Source organism: Rhinatrema bivittatum, chromosome 19, assembly GCF_901001135.1.
Source record: "Rhinatrema bivittatum chromosome 19, aRhiBiv1.1, whole genome shotgun sequence".
Classification (NCBI taxonomy): Eukaryota; Metazoa; Chordata; class Amphibia; order Gymnophiona; family Rhinatrematidae; genus Rhinatrema; species Rhinatrema bivittatum.
The window spans coordinates 22191033-22212317 of NC_042633.1; the positions used below are offsets into that span (position 1 = coordinate 22191033).

General features: G+C 46.9%; 1 protein-coding gene and 1 long non-coding RNA gene across 2 annotated transcripts in view; one reads left to right on the top strand and one right to left on the bottom strand.

Annotated features, from left to right (window-relative positions):
• The window catches only part of LOC115080673, a 153486-nt gene extending 133046 nt beyond the window's left edge, over positions 1–20440 (bottom strand). Inside the window, exon 1 of the long non-coding RNA XR_003853628.1 lies at positions 20221–20440. This is a non-coding gene — a long non-coding RNA (uncharacterized LOC115080673). The remainder of the gene's footprint in view (positions 1–20220) is intronic.
• On the top strand, positions 1603–16099 carry LOC115080671 (galactoside 2-alpha-L-fucosyltransferase 2-like). Its single transcript, XM_029585024.1, has 2 exons — positions 1603–2163; positions 11590–16099. The coding sequence occupies exon 2, from the start codon at positions 11634–11636 to the stop codon at positions 12705–12707; it is 1074 nt and encodes a 357-aa protein (XP_029440884.1). The 5' UTR covers positions 1603–2163; positions 11590–11633; the 3' UTR covers positions 12708–16099.
• Positions 20441–21285: the final 845 nt, after the last annotated feature.

Genomic DNA, 21285 nt, shown 5'->3' on the forward strand with positions numbered 1-21285 from the left:
GGAAGGTACCCGTGGATGCTGCATAAATGCGAGCTCTAATCAATGGCTCTGTCCACTGTGTGTGACCCTGGGGGAGTCACTTTATCTCCCTGTGCCTCAGCTCTAATCCCTGGCTCAGCACTGACTCTCTGTGTGTGACCCTGGGGGGAGTCACTTTATCTCCCTGTGCCTCAGCTCTAATCCCCGGCTCTGGCACTGACTCTCTGTATGTGACCCTGGGGGAGTCCCTTTATCTCCCTGTGCCTCAGCTCTAATCCCCAGCTCTGTCCCTGACTGTGTATGACCCTGGGGGGAGTCACTTTATCTCCCTGTGCCTCAGCTCTAATCCCCGGCTCTGTCACTGACTGTGTATGACCCTGGGGGGAGTCACTTTATCTCCCTGTGCCTCAGCTCTAATCCCCGGCTCTGTCCACTGTGTGTGACCCTGGGGGGAGTCACTTTATCTCCCTGTGCCTCAGCTCTAATCCCTGGCTCAGCACTGACTCTCTGTGTGTGACCCTGGGGGGAGTCACTTTATCTCCCTGTGCCTCAGCTCTAATCCCCGGCTCTGGCACTGACTCTCTGTATGTGACCCTGGGGGAGTCCCTTTATCTCCCTGTGCCTCAGCTCTAATCCCCAGCTCTGTCACTGACTGTGTATGACCCTGGGGGGAGTCACTTTATCTCCCTGTGCCTCAGCTCTAATCCCCGGCTCTGTCACTGACTGTGTATGACCCTGGGGGGAGTCACTTTATCTCCCTGTGCCTCAGCTCTAACCCCCGGCTCTGTCACTGACTGTGTATGACCCTGGGGGGAGTCACTTTATCTCCCTGTGCCTCAGCTCTAATCCCCTGCTCTGGCACTGACTCTCTGTGTGTGACCCTGGGGGAGTCACTTTATCTCCCTGTGCCTCAGCTCTAATCCCCTGCTCTGGCACTGACTCTCTGTGTGTGACCCTGGGGGAGTCACTTTATCTCCTCCTGCAGCTGTAAATTCAATCTGTGTCTTCCTCTGTGAATACATTGCCTTCCCCTCCCCAGCACCAGTTTTTTTTAGTTTACAGAGTTGTAAATAGTATTGGAGTGAAGTGGGGGGGGGGGGGGGGGGGGCGTTGCAGGTGCGAGAGAAGGCTCTGAGACTCTGTCTGGGCCCTGCAATTGTCTGTAGTGTTTTGATGTGGGGGGCAGAGGAGGAAGGAAGCCCAGCGATGACAAGGAAGGACTGAAATTCCTCCCTTGGTCCTAGGCTTTTACAGCCGTCTCCTTGGCTTTGTCTTCCATATTTTATCTTGGCGGAGGAGGACTCCGGGACACACTCGATAGTTGCATTATACCGAAAGGGCTGCTGGGCTCCAACTGACCCCCATGGAGAGCAAAGAACCCATTGGATGCTTCCGTGAGAATAAACTCCTTCTCCTGGCGCCTGGTGGCACCGTCAAGGCCCAGGCAGCTCTGTGCTTCTTTAACCAACCTGCTGATTCCCTGCAGGAGAGTCCCAGGCCAGAAATGGAAACAATGGGAGACGCCCTTCCATACACCTTGGCTAATAATTACCACTTCCCTTCCCTGTGCCCTCCTCCCCGACCCAGGGGAAGCCCGGGCACTGACTCCTGTCAAGACCCTTTCTTGCCCATGGCCTTGGCCACCAGCTGCCGGCTTCTGGAGTGAGCCCCAGCTGGGTAGGAAAAGGCCCTTATCTCAGCGAATGAAGTCTGAGCCATTAATTATTAAGTTTGAGCGGGGACAAGGAGGCTTCCTGTGCGCTGCAGAGAGGGTTAATGCCCTGAGCCAACTGCAGAGCCGAGCCACGCTGGCAGGGACAGGTAGAAGGCATGCAGCACAGCGCTAGGTCATAGTGCTTCAGGGTACTTCCTGCTAAAGTCCCATCCATTTCTTAAGCATTCATTTTCTCCTACACGGCGTGGCTGCTGGCAAGTGTGATGTGGTGTAATCTATTCAAATTGGTAATGCCACTCCTCTTTGCTAGTTTTTGTGTCGGATGAAAAAACCAGGGCGAAGCAGGTGTGGCAGCAGCTGCTTCTTTCTTCTCCAGGAAGAGATGGTGCCAAAATGCTCTGGGACAGCAGGAGTCCCTAGAAAGGAGCCGACTTCATCTGTGCTCTCGGAGAGGCTTTATCTAAAAGGGGCAAAAAAACCCCTCACTGGATCCTAAGCACCTCATGCAGGTAAGCGGCGGGATAACAGGAGCTGGCTTTGGCTTCTCCTGTAACCCACAGCATAACTGGAGCTGCGATTCCTACTGGAGGATGAAGTGACAGAAACCCGAAGAGAATTGAATAGTCAGCAAAAGAGAGAAACTGGAGACCATGTAAAATTGCTATCGAGGGGGACGGTTCCTATAAGAGGGATCCGTGTCTGGGGAAGGTACAAAGATCTTATAGAGGGGGAGGGTTCCTATAAGAGGGATCCGTGTCTGGGGAAGGTACAAGGATCTTATAGGGGGGAGTGTTCCTATAACAGGGATCCGTGTCTGGGGAAGGTACAAAAATCTTATAGAGGGGGAGTGTTCCTATAACAGGGATCTGTGTCTGGGGAAGGTACAAAAATCTTATAGAGGGGAGAGTTCCTATAACAGGGATCTGTGTCTGGGGAAGGTACAAAGATCTTATAGAGGGGGAGTGTTCCTATAGTAGGGATCTGTGTCTGGGGAAGGTACAAAGATCTTATAGAGGGGGAGTGTTCCTATAGTAGGGATCTGTGTCTGGGGAAGGTACAAAGATCTTATAGAGGGGGAGTGTTCCTATAACAGGGATCTGTGTCTGGGGAAGGTACAAAGATCTTATAGAGGGGGGAGTGTTCCTATAGTAGGGATCTGTGTCTGGGGAAGATACAAAGATCTTATAGAGGGGGAGTGTTCCTATAACAGGGATCTGTGTCTGGGGAAGGTACAAAGATCTTATAGAGGGGGAGTGTTCCTATAGTAGGGATCTGTGTCTGGGGAAGGTACAAAAATCTTATAGAGGGGGAGTGTTCCTATAACAGGGATCTGTGTCTGGGGAAGGTACAAAAATCTTATAGAGGGGAGAGTTCCTATAACAGGGATCTGTGTCTGGGGAAGGTACAAAGATCTTATAGAGGGGGAGTGTTCCTATAGTAGGGATCTGTGTCTGGGGAAGGTACAAAGATCTTATAGAGGGGGAGTGTTCCTATAGTAGGGATCTGTGTCTGGGGAAGGTACAAAGATCTTATAGAGGGGGAGTGTTCCTATAACAGGGATCTGTGTCTGGGGAAGGTACAAAGATCTTATAGAGGGGGAGTGTTCCTATAGTAGGGATCTGTGTCTGGGGAAGATACAAAGATCTTATAGAGGGGGAGTGTTCCTATAACAGGGATCTGTGTCTGGGGAAGGTACAAAGATCTTATAGAGGGGGAGTGTTCCTATAACAGGGATCTGTGTCTGGGGAAGGTACAAAGATCTTATAGAGGGGGAGTGTTCCTATAGTAGGGATCTGTGTCTGGGGAAGGTACAAAGATCTTATAGAGGGGGAGTGTTCCTATAACAGGGATCTGTGTCTGGGGAAGGTACAAAGATCTTATAGAGGGGGAGTGTTCCTATAACAGGGATCTGTGTCTGGGGAAGGTACAAAAATCTTATAGAGGGGAGTGTTCCTATAACAGGGATCCGTGTCTGGGGAAGGTACAAAAATCTTATAGAGGGGAGAGTTCCTATAACAGGGATCTGTGTCTGGGGAAGGTACAAAGATCTTATAGAGGGGGAGTGTTCCTATAGTAGGGATCTGTGTCTGGGGAAGGTACAAAGATCTTATAGAGGGGGAGTGTTCCTATAGTAGGGATCTGTGTCTGGGGAAGGTACAAAGATCTTATAGAGGGGGGAGTGTTCCTATAACAGGGATCCGTGTCTGGGGAAGGTACAAAGATCTTATAGAGGGGGAGTGTTCCTATAACAGGGATCTGTGTCTGGGGAAGGTACAAAGATCTTATAGAGGGGGAGTGTTCCTATAACAGGGATCTGTGTCTGGGGAAGGTACAAAGATCTTATAGAGGGGAGTGTTCCTATAACAGGAATCCGTGTCTGGGGAAGGTACAAAGATCTTATAGAGGGGAGTGTTCCTATAACAGGGATCCGTGTCTGGGGAAGGTACAAAGATCTTATAGAGGGGAGTGTTCCTATAACAGGGATCCGTGTCTGGGGAAGGTACAAAGATCTTATAGAGGGGGAGTGTTCCTATAACAGGGATCCGTGTCTGGGGAAGGTACAAAGATCTTATAGAGGGGAGGGTTCCTATAAGAGGGATCCGTGTCTGGGGAAGGTTCAAAGATCTTATAGAGGGGAGTGTTCCTATAACAGGGATCTGTGTCTGGGGAAGGTACAAAGATCTTATAGAGGGGAGTGTTCCTATAACAGGGATCTGTGTCTGGGGAAGGTACAAAGATCTTATAGAGGGGAGTGTTCCTATAACAGGGATCTGTGTCTGGGGAAGGTACAAAGATCTTATAGAGGGGGAGTGTTCCTATAACAGGGATCTGTGTCTGGGGAAGGTACAAAGATCTTATAGAGGGGAGTGTTCCTATAACAGGGATCTGTGTCTGGGGAAGGTACAAAGATCTTATAGAGGGGGAGTGTTCCTATAAGAGGGATCCGTGTCTGGGGAAGGTACAAAGGTCTTATAGAGGGGAGTGTTCCTATAGCAGGGATCCGCGTCTGGGGAAGGTACAAAGATCTTATAGAGGGGAGTGTTCCTATAGCAAGGATCCGCGTCCGGGGAAGGTACAAAGATCTTATAGAGGGGGAGTGTTCCTATAGCAGGGATCCGTGTCTAGGGAAGGTACAAAGATCTTATAGAGGGGGGAGTGTTCCTATAACAGGGATCTGTGTCTGGGGAAGGTACAAAGATCTTATAGAGGGGAGGGTTCCTATAAGAGGGATCCGTGTCTGGGGAAGGTACAAAGATCTTATAGAGGGGGAGTGTTCCTATAATAGGGATCTGTGTCTGGGGAAGGTACAAAGATCTTATAGAGGGGGGAGTGTTCCTATAGCAGGGATCCGTGTCTGGGGAAGGTACAAAGATCTTATAGAGGGGAGGGTTCCTATAAGAGGGATCCGTGTCTGGGGAAGGTACAAAGATCTTATAGAGGGGGAGTGTTCCTATAATAGGGATCTGTGTCTGGGGAAGGTACAAAGATCTTATAGAGGGGGGAGTGTTCCTATAGCAGGGACGAGTGATGTGTGGGGTTCATGGTCAGGAGCTCTGATAAGGAATGCACTGTTATAAGTGGTGATTTCAGCCTTGCAGAAAACAAATCTGAGAAGAAGGTGCGCAATCTCCTTCTGGACAGAAATTCCTCTCAAGGTTTGCAATGCTGAAATCCAAAGCTTTCTTTAGTTATGGAAGGCGAGTCATTTCTTTTTCACTTTTTACCCCTTTCATGTTTTTTGTTTTGTTTTTTTTTGGGGGGGGGGAGGCCAACAGCCCAGAAAACTATTACCGCTCTTATGAATTCTTCCGCTAGGAATAAGACGGAGGAGGAGGAGTTGTAGGGGGAACTGACTGCACAGAAGAAAATCTTACCCTGGAGAGAATGGCAGCTGGGGCCCTGGCGGTCACATCTGCTCTTTTTCCAGGGCTGCAGGTGGTGAGGTAGAACTAATCCAGGGGATCTGATCCAGGATGTGTGGCCGGACGGGCTGCTGGCCGCTGCTTTCCCTTTCGTAGCTTAGAATTCCATGCGCCTGCCTCTCAGCTTAAGAGATGGACCCAGCATGCACCATTCCTAGGGTCCCCATTGGAGGTCCGAAATGGTCTGTCCAGCTACTGAATCCTGCTCCTTTCCGATCCTTGACTGCATAAGACAGTAATTCTGTGTCTGTCTGTGTGTGGGTGTATATAGATATAGATATATTTATTTCGTCCCATGTCCCTGCATGGGGTTGCACTGGGCAGTGAGGAAGAAGGGGACAGGGGACTTGTAAGCTCCTAGGTTCCCAGCCTGGTCCTCGAGTACTTCTGCAGCCTGGCAGGCTTTCCCCCCCCCCCCCGTGTACCCCCCCCCTGTGAACAGTTCACCCCATCTTCACAAGTAACCTTAGTGAAGCTTCCAAGGGAAGCAGCTGGTGCTCAGAACTGCGATATTTGAGTTTCTGGTGGAAGCTGAACCCCCCCCCAGCTCTGAATAAATAAATAAAAACAGGATGGATTTTGCACACAGGGGAGAGCCAGGGATGATGCTTCAGTTCTGCTCTGGGGCGGTTTACACGAGAGGTGCCAGGCAGGGCCGAACCAAGGGCCCCTGGAGCCCAGCATGCTGGCTCCCACAGTGGCCGGGCTGGCTTGCCTGGAAGCAGCCGGACGATCCCGATGGGCTGATCTTTTCCCTGCTCTGATCCCTAAGGCTGTCTGCAAATAATTAACAACGGACCTGTCTTCCAGACACGTGTCCTAGCTTTTTTTGGAAAAAATCTCTCTTAAATTTGATTTAAATGTATCAGTTTTCGGCAGTGTCCCCTAGTCCCTGCTGAACCGGAAAGGGTAAATATCTGTTCCTTGTTCACCTGTTCCAGCCCACTTCTGATTTTATAATCGACTCTCGTGTCCCCTCTCAGCTGTCTGTTTTCCAGCCTGAAGAGCCCTGGCCTGTGTAGCCTCTCATCATAGGAAAGATGCTCCATCCCCTTTATAAGAACATAAGAAATTGCCATGCTGGGTCAGACCAAGGGTCCATCAAGCCCAGCATCCTGTGTCCAACAGAGGCCAAACCAGGCCACAAGAACCTGGCAATTACCCAAACACTAAGAAGATCCCATGCTACTGATGCAATTAATAGCAGTGGCTATTCCCTAAGTAAACTTGATTAATGGCCATTAATGGACTTCTCCTCCAATAACCTATCCAAACCTTTTTTAAACCCAGCTACACTAACTGCACTAACCACATCCTCTGGTAATAAATTCCAGAGCTTTATTGTGCGTTGAGTGAAAAAGAATTTTCTCCGATTAGTCTTAAATGTGCCCCATGCTAACTTCATGGAGTGCCCCCTAGTCCTTCTATTATTCGAAAGTGTAAATAACCGAGTCACATCTACTCGTTCAAGATCTCTCATGATCTTAAACATCTCTATCATATCCCCCCTCAGCCGTCTCTTCTCCAAGCTGAAAAGTCCTAACCTCTTCAGCCTTTCCTCATAGGGGAGCTGTTCTATCTCCTTTATCATTTTGGTTGCCCTTCTCTGTACCTTTTCCATTGCAACTATATCTTTTTTGAGATGCGGCGACCAGAATTGTACACAGTATTCAAGGTGCGGTCTCACCATGGAGCGATACAGAGGCATTATGACATTTTCTGTTTTATTCACCATTCCCTTCCTAATAATTCCCAACATTCTGTTTGCTTTTTGACTGCTGCAGCACACTGAGCGGAGGATTTCAATGTGTTATCCACTATGATGCCTAGATCTCTTTCCTGGGTGGTAGCTCTCCTCTGCACCTTTTCTAGTGCCGCTCTGTCTTCCATGAGATGGGGCGACCAGAACTGCACGCAGTACTCAAAGTGCAATCACACGATGGAGCGATACAGGAGCAATCTGATATTTTCCGTTTTATTCTCCGTTCCTTTTCGGATTCTTCCTAGCAGTCTCTTTAGTTTTCTGAAGTGAGCCGAGGGTTTCCTTGGATTGTCCACAAGGACTCCGAGCTCCTTTTCCTGGGTGGTGAGTGACTCCCAAGACTGAACCCGGCGCCGTGCACCTGTGGCTGGGCTTCTTTGTCCCCGAGTGCTTCACGCTGCACTTTTCTACAGTAAATTGCATCAGCTCCGGGCGATGCAGAATTTTGCAGAGTGAAAGCCCAAATGGCCCCTGAAATGGGGTGGAAAGCCTTGGGTATGGGTGGGGGACTGGAAGAGGGCAGGTGATGACAGGGACCTGGCCAGGTGCTGCCCCCCCCGATAGACACATACGTGAAGGAGGACATGGGGAGGGGGGGGGGTCACCCTATAACTCTATTTCTGTGGGGAGAGGCTAAGCCGGGGGTAGCGAGACTCTCAGTGCATGCCAGGGGCCTTGCTATTACCAGGGGAGCTGACACTCAATTTCCTAAGATATAAAAGCCCCTAAAAATCAGAAAAAAAAGAACCAAGCACGAAAAAAAAAAAAAGTGGGATCCGGGGCTGATCGGATCGGATGATCTAAAGGTGATAAACAGGTGCATAAAGCGATGGCAAAAGCCAGAAAGATGCTTGGCTGCACGGGGAGAGGACTGGTCAGCAGACAAAGGGAGGTGACATTGCCCCTGTATAGGTCCCTGGTGAGACCTCACTGAGTACAATCCTGGAGATCGCACCTTCAGAAGGATAGGAACAGGATGGGGTCGGTGCAGAGGGGGCTACTAAAATGGTCAGTGGGCTTCCTTCTAAAGCTTATGGGGATAAACTTAAGATCTAAACCTGTACACCCTGGAGGAACGGGGAGATAGGAGAGTTATGAGAGAGAGATTTAATAAATGCACAGAAGGGGAGCCTCTTTTCACTGGAAAGGAGGCTCTAGAACGAGGAGCGCTCATGAGATGAGGGTGAAAGGGGGCAGACTCAGGAGTCATCTTGGAAAAATATTTCTTTGCAGAGAGGGTGGAGGATGTGTGGAACGGCCTCCCCGTGGAGGTGGTGGAGATGAGGACAGGATCTGAAGTCAGGAAAGCTTGGGATAAGCACAGCGGATCTCTGAGGGAGTGACGGGAACTGTAAGGGTGGATAGGCAGACAATCTTTTGCTGCTCTCATGTTTCTGGGTTTCTTTGTTACTTTTTTGTTTAATAAAAAGGTCATGTTTTCCCTTTGCAGGAATAGTAATGTGGGGTGGATTTTGCAGGTAGTGACACACCCACTTGTCACATGTGAATGAGACTGGAAATCAGGTCAAACTGTTCTTAATTTACTGAGAAATTTTAAATCCAAGGTAATAAGATTAATTACCTTAATTAAAATACTTTTCTAAAATTGCTCTCAGGTGCAAGAGGTGCCCTAATGTGCAAAGTTACTTCCATTGCAGAGTCCAGGGAGTGGGAGAAAAGTAGGGAGAGCCGAGTTCTAATTGAGACACCTTATTCCAAAATCATTCTTCCTGAGCTGATGCGGGGAAGGGGGGGGGGGGGGGAGCTCTCACTGGTGGAGCTGAAGGGCCTGCTTCACCGAGTTTTCTCTCTAGTTCTTGGTCTATGGGAGGGGGGTTAAAGCTTAGCGAACTAGGCCCCAGGTCTGTCTGACACAGATGTCTCACCTGTGTCTTGCTCATCGGCCTGTCTTCCTGCAACTCCGCCATGACCGAACAGAAACTGCAGGTCCATGATGAGGGCGGTAAATGCAGGAGCTGGTTCAGCCTGGCCCTGGCGAGCTGGACATTTCTAGGATGAGAGGAAGGAAGAGTCATGAGAGGACAGGGAAAAGCTTTAGATCTAACAGGCCCCAGGTTTGCTGGCTCATACCCCTGACCGACCGCAGAAACCTTTATTTGTCTTGTATACTTTGTGGGACTCAGTGTTATCACTGCACACCTTTTCTCCTTTGACCCAGAGGAGAGGAGGATAATAGGGAGAGGCCGAGGAAGGGGATTTGCAGGAGTGGACTGAAAGTGCGTACTTTGTGTTGGAAGGGGAAAGAGCACAGCTTGGGCTTCCCCAGCCAGGTTGGCTCTGCAGAGTCTGAGGCCAACAGCCTGCTTTCAGCAAACGTATACAATAATCTTGGCAATTTACTCATATATCACAAGCCAATCAATATTCAATAATATATAGTGACATATATATAGTTCTCAATCTTTATTAGTGAAAATTTCATAAAACAAATCCCAAAGTTATTTTTCCATATTACCCCAGACAATAATCATTTAAAAATATCTCATCATACCCATTCACATCACATTCATTCTTCATACCACTCACACATATCTTACTATTACTTATTTATAAAAGCTTTGATAGTTTAAATTAAACATAAATGTTAACCTTTTCACATAACATTATCAGTTTTAAATACAATCTGTTTGTAAGCAGAGAGAGTTCTATTGCACAAAACTTTCTTCGTTCCAAGAACGCCAATCCTCTAATCCTTCTTCATCTTCTCAACATGTTTCGCCTTCCCCCAGGCTTCTTCAGGAGAACTTCTGAGGAATCTCCTGCTGCTCATGTATCCTCAACATCTATCCAAAGGGTTTTTCATCTACAACATTTCACAAATTTAATTAATACCTTCAAAATATATTAACCCCCCCAACACCTTTTTATTTCTACTTTTAAGTATATTCCACAAGCTATTTTACCTGAATGTCCCAAAAACCTTTTCTCAGACGTACAACCAGACATATCCCCGACTCTTATTTCATAACGTCTTGCATATTCAAATTTGTAGAACACTTCGTCTCACATACTATAAACCTAAAGAGAAGTAAATCAGGATAATGACTTGAAGAATTTTTTCATCTTCTTTTAAAGAATTATAGCATACGCGGTAAAAAGGAAACCTTACCTTTTCAATCTTTGGCGAAAACGCCACCACCATAGCTCAAAGAAACGCCGCCATCGAGTAAATCAACGGTAGTATACCTTACGTCTTCTCCCGTCCTTTTAAATCTCTCGGCACCAATCAAAAAGAACTTACTCAACAAATCTCTTTGAGCTATGGTGGTGGCGTTTTCGCCAAAGATTGAAAAGGTAAGGTTTCCTTTTTACCGCGTATGCTATAATTCTTTAAAAGAAGATGAAAAACTTCTTCAAGTCATTATCCTGATTTACTTCACTTTAGGTTTATAGTATGTGAGACGAAGTGTTCTACAAATTTGAATATGCAAGACGTTATGAAATAAGAGTCGGGGATATGTCTGGTTGTACGTCTGAGAAAAGGTTTTTGGGACATTCAGGTAAAATAGCTTGTGGAATATACTTAAAAGTAGAAATAAAAAGGTGTTGGGGGGGTTAATATATTTTGAAGGTATTAATTAAATTTGTGAAATGTTGTAGATGAAAAACCCTTTGGATAGATGTTGAGGATACATGAGCAGCAGGAGATTCCTCAGAAGTTCTCCTGAAGAAGCCTGGGGGAAGGCGAAACATGTTGAGAAGATGAAGGATTAGAGGATTGGAGTTCTTGGAACGAAGAAAGTTTTGTGCAATAGAACTCTCTCTGCTTACAAACAGATTGTATTTAAAACTGATAATGTTATGTGAAAAGGTTTACATTTATGTTTAATTTAAACTATCAAAGCTTTTATAAATAAGTAATAGTAAGATATGTGTGAGTGGTATGAAGAATGAATGTGATGTGAATGGGTATGATGAGATATTTTTAAATGATTATTGTCTGGGGTAATATGGAAAAATAACTTTGGGATTTGTTTTATGAAATTTTCACTAATAAAGATTGAGAACTATATATATGTCACTATATATTATTGAATATTGTTCAGCAAACGTATGGCAGGAACAGGAGGAACTGGCGAATGTTCAGTCCTGGGGGGGGGGGGGGGGGGGGGTGTTACTCCATTTGTGACAAAATGATTGGTTTAACCTGCCCCATATTCTCCTTGGACCCTTGGCTATAGCTCTTCACCAGGTCACCAGTTCTCATGTCTTCCATCTTTCTCTTGTAGGCCGGCCACGGATTTTGGCGGAGAAGAAACTGGCAGCTATCAAGATGTCCCGGAAGGGTTACATCCTTGGGTTTGTCACTCTGAGCATCTTCTCCCTGTCTGTAATCTTTCAAGTCAGGGACAAAAGGCTTAGGCAACAAGGGAGAGCACTCCCAGCTGACTCTACCAGGTTAAAGAATGACTCTGAGCCCCAGATCACAGAGGACAGCAACAAGCCCAAGGAATGTAAGGTCAAGAAGAAAGGCAAAGGCATTTGGACGGTGAATTCCAGCGGTCGCTTGGGGAACCAAATGGGACAGTATGCCACTTTGTTTGCCTTGGCCAAGCTCAACGGCCATGAGGCCTACATACAGCAAGCAACCTACAACTGGCTGGCCCCTATCTTCAAGATCAGCCTACCAGTGCTACATCAGGACGTGGTTGGTAAGATTCCCTGGAGGAACTACTGGGTCCATGACTGGATGTCAGAGGAGTACCAACGCATTGAAGGGAAATATGTGATGCTCACCGGCTACCCCTGCTCATGGACCTTCTACCACCACATCCGAGAGGAAATCCTCCAGGAGTTCACCTTCCATGACTTCATCAGGGACGAGGCCAACATGTATTTAGAGAAGATGAAAGGGAGCAGGAAGAATGCCACCTTCATCGGGGTCCACGTGCGAAGGGGGGACTATGTCCATGTCATGCCTAACACGTGGAAAGGGGTGGTGGCAGACAAGGCTTACCTAGAAAAGGCGATGGATTATTTCCGTAGTAAGTATCAGGAGCCCGTCTTCATAGTGACCAGCAATGGAATAGGTTGGTGTAAGGAGAACATTAACGCTTCCAGAGGAGATGTTTATTTTTCTGGGGATGGGATGGAGTCCTCGCCTGGGAAGGACTTTGCCCTTCTTGCCCACTGCAATCACACCATCATGACTATTGGCACCTTCGGCTACTGGGCGGGTTACCTGGCCGGAGGAGAAACCGTTTACCTCACCAACTTCACTCTCCCTGACTCCGAGTTCCTGAAAGTTATGCATTACGATGCTTTCTATCTACCAGACTGGATCGGGATCCCTGCTGACCTATCGCCTCTTCTTCAGCAGGCAAAGAAGCAGGAAAAGCCCCAGTAATAGTTCAGCACCTTTGCAGGAGTAACCCACCTATCTCCCTCCAGCACCCACAACTCTGAACAAACTGAGGTTATATTTATTGGAAATTCTTTACACTGTGAAATACCACAACGTGGTGAACAATGGAACACAAGCACCAGGACAAAGATCCCGGAAAATTAAGTGGGTCAATATTCAGCAGTGCGATGAGCAGTCAATTTCTCCAGGTAAAGTTAGCTGGATAGATTGTCATGGATATTCAATGGACTGCTGCCAATTAGGTGCTCAATTGATTATCTATCTGGAGAAAGTCTGAATTAGCGGGATATCTTCACCCCAGAACACCCCTGACTGCCTACGACATTTAGCTAGCGTGGTGGGAAATTTGAAACCTGCAGTTCATCCGGCTAAGTCTCGAACTTACCTGGACAAACCTTCTGAATAGTGACCCCCTCCTGAGTCATGCATCACTTAGCATAAATCCAGGTTACTTGACCACAAGGACACACAAAGTGTGACTAGAACACGGACAACTGGAGGATGAGACCCAAAGTGTGAATACAGCACAGAGAAGTGAAGAGAGACCTCAGTGGGGGAGATGGTAATGCTCTGACAAGGAAAGGGCAGATTGATTTGAGCCAGGGGCTGGGAACCAGGGTTCAAATCTCCCATCTTCCATTGACAGTCCTGGTAACCTTGGGAAGTTTATTTCTTATTGCCCCGGTTACTCAGACAGATTGTAAGCTCTGTGAGGCAGGGATTTGTCATGCTGAATACTTATTGGCATGGCACAGCGCTGCAGAGGACCTGCAGCACGATAACAATGCAAAACTAAAAATAAATGCCAGAAATAAAATGTTTAAATGAGAAATGCAGGGGACGGAGGGAAGAAATCAGGTGCAGGTGGGAATAAGGCTGTCACCCAGCACCGTCAGGTAACAGGTAAACGGCGCAAGCTGTATTCTGGAGAATGGCCACAGGAGGGCAGCAGTGAGAGCTCCCACTATGCAATGGCTCTCTCCTGTGGTCAATGTTTGGAACAGCGCCTGCAATCCTTTACCTGGGGATGTGGAAGTTCAGCGCACCTGAGGCAGTTTGGAGGCTTGAAGCCGCAGATGGAGAAAGTGGGTGGGGAAATGTCTTAAAGGGGAGGATCACTCTGCTTGCACCCCTGTTTCTCCTGTAATAACCGAACGTGCAGCCATTGGGGAAATGTGTTCCCTCTCCTGGGAGCTGCAGGAGGCTCAGATTAGAGTCCCTCTCCTCCCAGCGCCTGCCTGCGGCTGAGGACTCCGGGCCTGGACTCCCTCTCCTGTGTCCCAGGGTCCAGCACCGCTCTGAAATCCCGGCGCGGAGAGCAGGAGGCTGGGGAGGGTCTCGGATCTCTCACCCGAAGGAAGGAGAAGGGAGAGTGCAGAAGGCAAATTTTTCAACCCACCAGGGTCAAGTTCGAAACTTGAAGCATTTAGTTCAAAACTACATAGCATCAGAAGTTAGAGAGAACGTCTGCTGGCTCGTAGTTGCCAGTGAGGTCTTTATCCCGTCTGTACAAGCTAGCAATGCCAAGAAACTAACAGATAGATTTAAAAGTAATCAGAGAAAGTAGCTTTTCCCTCTCAGTGCACAATCAAGCTGTGGAATATATTGCCAGGAGGAAGTGGCTAAGGTATCTTGATTTGGAGTAATTCCAGCAGGAAAAATCCATAAACAGTTTTTAGCCGGGTAGAGTGGGGGAAAAGCCAGTGCTGACCTCTGAGACAGAGCAACAAGGAATGGATCTACTTTATGGGATCTGCTGGCTACCTCCTAGAGATCCAACTTGGTCACTGTGGCAGGATACCAGTCTTAATGGACCCTTGGTCAGCCCCAGCTTGGCACTTCTTATGTTGAATAAGTCTGATATAGCAAAGCAGAAGTCTGCTCAACTCATCTGAATCCGCTGCTCGATGAAACATGACCGAGCTGCAGCTCTGCCAGAAGCCCCCCGAACTCCTCCAGGGCCCGATCCTGCCCAGTGTGCTCAGATGCCACCTCGGAAAGGGCCTCCCATACGCTGCCAGCATTTTATTATGAGCCAGCCTAGGAAGGGCTCCTGCTTCCTCCAGCTCCCTGCACATTGCTTGTGCTGCAGACTGGGGCCCAGGAGAGGGAGAGTCCAGGCCTGGAGAGCTCAGCCGCAGGCAGGCGCTGGAAGGAGAGAGACTCTAATCTGAGCCTCCTGCGGCTCCCAGGAGAGGGAACAACATTTACCTCGCTTCTTCCTGTCCAGTTATTACAGAGAAACAATGTTAAGAAGGCGCCGCTGAGCAGAACCTGTTTGCCTTGTGCCTTTGCATCCCTCCCCTGTCCCTGAGGCTGCTGCCGCCATGCATGAGAGGGAAGTGCAGGGAGGTTTTAATAAATCTCGGCTGCGGGAGATTCCCCAGGGCCCAGCTCCTAGGACTGGATTTCCGAGCAGGTACATTAGGACTGTGCCGAGGGTGGCAAAAAAAGTCTGCGGCCAGCACTGTGCAGGATGTCCCCTCCAGTCCCAGCTTGCTGCTCCCTTCAATGGAAGGAGAAAGAGCCAGCGTACCCCAAATTCTCTCCCACCTTCCTCCTCCATGGCCTGGCAGGAAAGCAGTGCTGGGGGCCTGGTGTTGCTAACCCTGCTTCTTCGCCCTCTCACACAGTTCAAAACCCCCCCCCCCCCCCCGCAGAGCCGGACCCCCTGCTGGCTGGCAGTGGAGAGAGAGGAGTGGAGGAGAAAGATCCCCAGGAGGCAGGGAGGGAGTGGGACAGCGAGTGCAGACGGGAGAATGGGAACTCAGACTGGGAGGCAGGGCAGATACTTGGGGATGGGGGCACTTGGGAGAGTGGGGACAGGTAGCAGTTGGGTGGAGGGTATGAGTGGGAAGTGAGCAGCTAGGGATAAGGGTGGATGTAGGGGGTCAAGAAATGGTTTAAAGCACTAAGAGGATTGGCGAGGCATAGCCATCTGGTACCCAAGAGGCAGAAGACTTAGTGTAGGCTGACACTGTATAATTTTTTTAAACAAAACATTAATTCCATGATTTTTTTTTTCCATGTATTTCACCTCCAGGAAAATCAATGCAAAACACTGAATGTGCATAAATTATTTATTTATCAAATTAGCATTACTTAATATTTCTCAATGTGTTTCGGGGCAGATTGCATAAAATCATTCCTAATAAAGATTCATAAATGAACAAGAAATCATAGAAACAAACAATCAGCTTATGTGTTCTGGCTCAGACATTATGTATTAAGGCAGTTTCAAAATAATATGACGACTTAACCTGTTTCCGGGAGAATGTCCAGTAATACACTGGAGACCAATGCACTTTGTACAGTTAATTGTAAGCACCAGAAGCACACACAAAAAACTTAACTTGGTCAAAAGTTTTATAGCTTAAAGTTCTTTTATTTCAACACCGTGACTCCTTGCAGTAAAACACAATTTTGAACGGCAGCCCCCAACACGGACCCGTACTCCGCCAGTCCGGCTGCTTCGGGGGAATCATTTTAAACAACAATCTGTGTCATGGGAATTCTTATAAGTATTTTGCTGGTTATAATGTAAACCGAAGTGATAATTAACCTTGTTAATTGAACCTCGGTATATAAAAAAGTTATAAATAAATAAGTAAAGTATGCAGGAGCTCCTGCATACTTATAAGTCCGAAGCAGCCGGACTGGCGAAATACGGGTCCGTGGTGGGGACTGCTGTTCAAAATTGTGTTTTACTGCAAGGAGTCACCGTGTTGAAATAAAAGAACTTTAAGCTATAAAACTTTGACCAAGTTAAGTTACCCTGTTTCCGGAACATTCTAACTTCTCACAGGTAAAGTCATCACCAGCCAGCTACAATTGCTTGCAAAAAAAGTGAACCACCTTACCCCAGGTCAACCAAACTGGTGGATCCAGGTCTGACTTGACTTACATAAGATCACAAGAACATAAAAATCTTGGCCATACTGGGTCCGACTGAGGGTCCATGAAGCCCAGCATCCTGTTTCTAACAGTGGCCAATCCAGGTTACAACTACCCAAACATTAAGTAGATCCCATGCTACTAATGCCGGCAACAAGCAGTGGCCATTCCCTATTGATTAACAGCAGCTTATTGACTTCTCCAGGATCTTATCCAAGCCTTTTTTATACCCAGCAACACTAACTGCACTAACCACATCCTCTGGCAATGAATTCCAGAGCTTAATTGTGTGTTGAGTGAAAATGAATTTTTTCCAATTTGTTTCAAATGTGCTACTTGCTAACTTCAGGGGGGTGCCCCCTAGTCCTTCTATTATTCGAAAGTGTAAATAACCGAGTCACATCTACTCGTTCAAGACCTCTCATGATCTTAAACACCTCTATCATATCCCCCCTCAGCCGTCTCTTCTCCAAGCTGAACAGCCCTAACCTCTTCAGCCTTTCCTCATAGGGGAGCTGTTCCATTCCCCTTATCATTTTGTTGCCACTTTTCTGTACCTTCTCCATCGCAAACTATATCTTTTTGGAGATGCGGCGACCAGAATTGCACACAGTATTCAAGGTGCGGTCTCACCATGGAGTGATACAGAGGCATTATGACATTTTCTGTTTTATTCACCATTCCCTTTCTAATAATTCCTAACATTCTGTTTGCTTTTTTGACTGCTGCAGCTGGTTAACACCCAGAAAAAAGATCTAGGCATCATAGTAGATAATACATTGAAATCGTCGGCTCAGTGTGCTGCAGCAGTCAAGAAAACAAACAGAATGTTAGGAATTATTAGGAAAGGAGTGGCAAATAAAACAGAAAATGTCATTATGCCTCTGTTTCGCTCCCTGGTCAGACTTCCCCTAGAGTACTGTGTACAATTCTGGTCACTGCATCTCAAAAAAGATATAGTTGCACTGGAGAAATTACAGAGAAGAGCGACCAAAATGATAAAGGGGATGGAACAGCTCCCCTATGAGGGAAAGACTAAAGAGGTTAGGGCTGTTCAGTTTGGAGAAGAGACGGTTGAGGGGGGATATGATAGAGGCCTACAAAATCATGAAAAGACTTGAACAGGTAAATGTGAATCGGTTATTTACTCTTTCGGATAATACAAGGACTAGGGGGCGCTCCATGAAGTTAGCAAGTAGCACATTTAAAACAAAATCAGAGAAATTCTCTCTCACTCAACACACAATTAAGCTCTGGAATTCATTGCCAGAGGATGTGGTTACGGAAGTTAGTGTAACTGGGTTTAAAAAAGGTTTGGATAAGTTCCAAACCAGAAGTCCATAAACCGCTATTAATCAATAAGGATTAGTAGCTTGGGATTTATTCATTTAATGTTGTGGGAACTTGCCAGGTACTTGTGACTTGGTTGGACACAGGATACTGGGCTTGATGGACCCTGGGTCTGACCCAGTATGGCAATTCTATGTTCTTTTATTCCTCTCATGAGGAACTTTGTCAAACGCCTTCTGAAAAATCCAAAATACACCACATCTACCCGTTCACCTCTATCTACATGTTTATTAACCCCTTCAAAAAATGAAGCAGATTTGTGAGGCAAGACTTGCGTTGGGTAAATCCATGTTGGCTGTGACCCATTAAATCATGTCATAAGAACATAAGAATTGCCATGCTAATATTCTCAAAACTTAGATCACTGCAACTCCCTATTACTTGGCTTACCTTCAGGTCTATTAAAACCATTACAGCTCCTACAAAATGCCTCAGCAAGACTTTTAATAAGGGCAAGAACATTTGACCACATCAACCCCTGGCTGGTAGCTCTACACTGGCTGCCAGTGCAATCAAGCAACTACTATAATGTACTAACACTAATTTTTAACATCAGTGTCAGAAGCCCTTGTTTATTAGGCTTGACTCTTCAAGCATACACACCACAGTGAACACTAAGGTCACCAGACAAATGACTATTAACCATATCTGCACCGCTGAGCACCCATCTAATGCAAATAAGAGACCGAATGTTCTCTACAGTGGGTCCCATGTTCAGGAACTCTCTAACTGAGCCTTTATGTCTGATTACAGAAAGAAAGAGCTTCAAACGTGATCTAAAAACAAGGCTGTTCAAAAGTCCATGTGATCTGACATAAAATGACAATCTGCTGAAAACTTTAATATTAACAACAACATAGGTTTTGTTAGCTAAATGAGTGATAATCATTGAGAGATGCAAAGTGTATTAAGACAACTCTCTGACTAACATGTGAAGATAATTGAAAAGGAACTTGTATCACACATTACTATGTTAACAGTCTAGTTAACATGTTCTGATGTGGTGTTGACCCAAAATAGGAATGTTGCTTCTGTAAACAGTTGTGATCTTCTTCTGGAACAGCGGTATATAAAATGACTAAGTAAATAAGTAAATAAATAAATACTGGGTCAGACCAAGGGTCCATCAAGCCCAGCATCCTGTTTCCAACAGTGGCCAATCCAGACTACAAGTACCTGGAAAGTACCCAAACACTAAGTAGACCTATCTATATGTTCTGTGATTTTATTCTTTAAAAATAGTTTCCCCAGCACTGAGGTTAGGCTCATTGGTCTATAGCTTCCCAGATCACCCCTGGAGCCTTTATTAAATGTCAGGGTTACATTGGTCACCCTCCGGTATTCGGGAAGATGGACAATTTTAAGGCTGGTTTACAAATTACTACTAGTAGGGCTGAAATTTAATTTTTGAGTTATTTCAGAGCCTTGTGGTGTAAACCATTGGTCCACCTCACCAAGAAAACCAGAGCTTGTATGTCTGATTCTCTTGGAGGTGGAGATGTGTGTTAGAAGTGGGATCTGAACCCACATGTCCATCAGCAGCCCAGAACACCCAGCACAGGGAAGAACGAGCACTTGAGTTTGGCGCTTTAGAACACTCGGCCAGTCTGACAGCTCTTGGAGGGGGTTCAGAACTAACGCTCCCTGCATGCACTGGGGTCAAAACCAGGGACTGGATCTGCCTGTTTGGTTGACGGGGGGGGGGGGGGGGGGGGGGGGGGAGTGTCCTCCCCCACCCCATCTGTAAAACATTTTCACGCAGGAGGATGTGCTTGCCGAATTCAGCCCCCGCACATGGGAGAAAGGAAGCATTGCACTACTTTACTAGCAGAACTGCTCAGCACGTCCGGGGTTTCAAACGTCTCCTCCGGACTTGGCAGGGCGTTAACTGTACACAAGGCAGAGCTTGCGTTCCCGGCAATGGCCACAAGGGGCTCCCACAAGTCACCGAGTGTGGTCCGTGCTGCCATCTAGTGGCACTTTTTGACTATTGCATGGGGCGATTCTGGTTGGGATCAATCACGCCCCTGCTTTAGTAGCTACAATTAACCAGAGTTGTACATAGTAAAAAAAAAAACCAAACAAACAAACAAAACTGCTTTCAATTATTATTCACTGATAGCAGCAGGGGAAATATTATAGGATCCTCTTCCTAGAACACCCAGGAAACACCTTTACCACTTTCTGCACGTCTATTAAAAGACAAACTACAAGAAAGCATTGACTTAAGCAGAACCAGATTTCCTCTCACCTGTGCTTCCTTCCTTCTTCCTGCTCCTGTAATTCATGATGATAGGAAAATGCCGATAGGATTTAATAAATCCCAAGAGCAGGAGATTCTTCAGGTACCAGCTCCTCCCTCAGGAGCATCAGGGGAAAACCCGGTAGGAGATCCACCCACTAAGGCTTGAGTTCTTCACCTGGGCTCGCAGGCACCTTATTGAATAGCGAGCGCGCTCACTGCTGCCCTCCTGTGGCCGTTCTCCAGAATAAAGGCTTTCTCCCCCCCTCCCCCGTAACCCTTTCTCTCGCTTGAGTTATCAGTGCTGTATTCATATTATGGGTGCTGCTGGCCCTATCTGTGCTGTATTCATACTTTGGGTGTCTCTGGGGAGATGCTGCTGTCTCTCCCCCTGAGGTCGCTTTGCAGCTGTTTGTGCTGTATTCATGCTTTTGGTGTCTCTGGATGCCACTATCTCCTCCCCTGAGGTCTCTCTGCAGCTGTCTGTGCCATATTCATACTTTGAGTGTCTCGGGGTGCTGCAGACCCTCCCTTGAGGTCTCTTTTCAGCTGTCCTTGGGTTCAAGTATTCTGAATTTACTCTGACCAATGCAGGACTTGGAGAGGAGGACTAGGCTAGTGATTAGAGCAGTAGGCTATGAACCAGAGAAGCCAGTGTTCAAACCCTTTGTCACTCCTTGTGCCAGCCACTTCACCCTCCATTGCATTAGATTGTGAACTCTCTGGAGACAGGGGATTACCTAAAGTACCTGAATGTAATCCACTTTGAAGTGCTGAAAAGCAGACCATAAATACATTTTTTAAAAAGTGTGAGTTTCCTGGAGGAAAAGACTATAAACTGTTATTAACTTATAGTCTTGGGAAAAGTCACTACTTATACCTGGGTGTTAGCAGCATGGGATCTATTTAATGTTTGGGATCCTGCCAGGTACTACTACTTGTAGCCTGGATTGGCCACTGTTGGAAACAGGATGCTGGACTTGATGGACCCTTGGTCCGACCCCGCATGGCAAATCTTGTGATTTCCTGGAGCTTGTGTTCCATTGCTAGCTGTGATGCTGGCTCCCCACAGGG

What these genes read in the sequence shown, in the direction of transcription:
- LOC115080671 (XM_029585024.1), top strand. Translation starts at nt 11,634, where the DNA reads ATGTCCCGGAAGGGTTACATCCTTGGGTTTGTCACTCTGAGCATCTTC.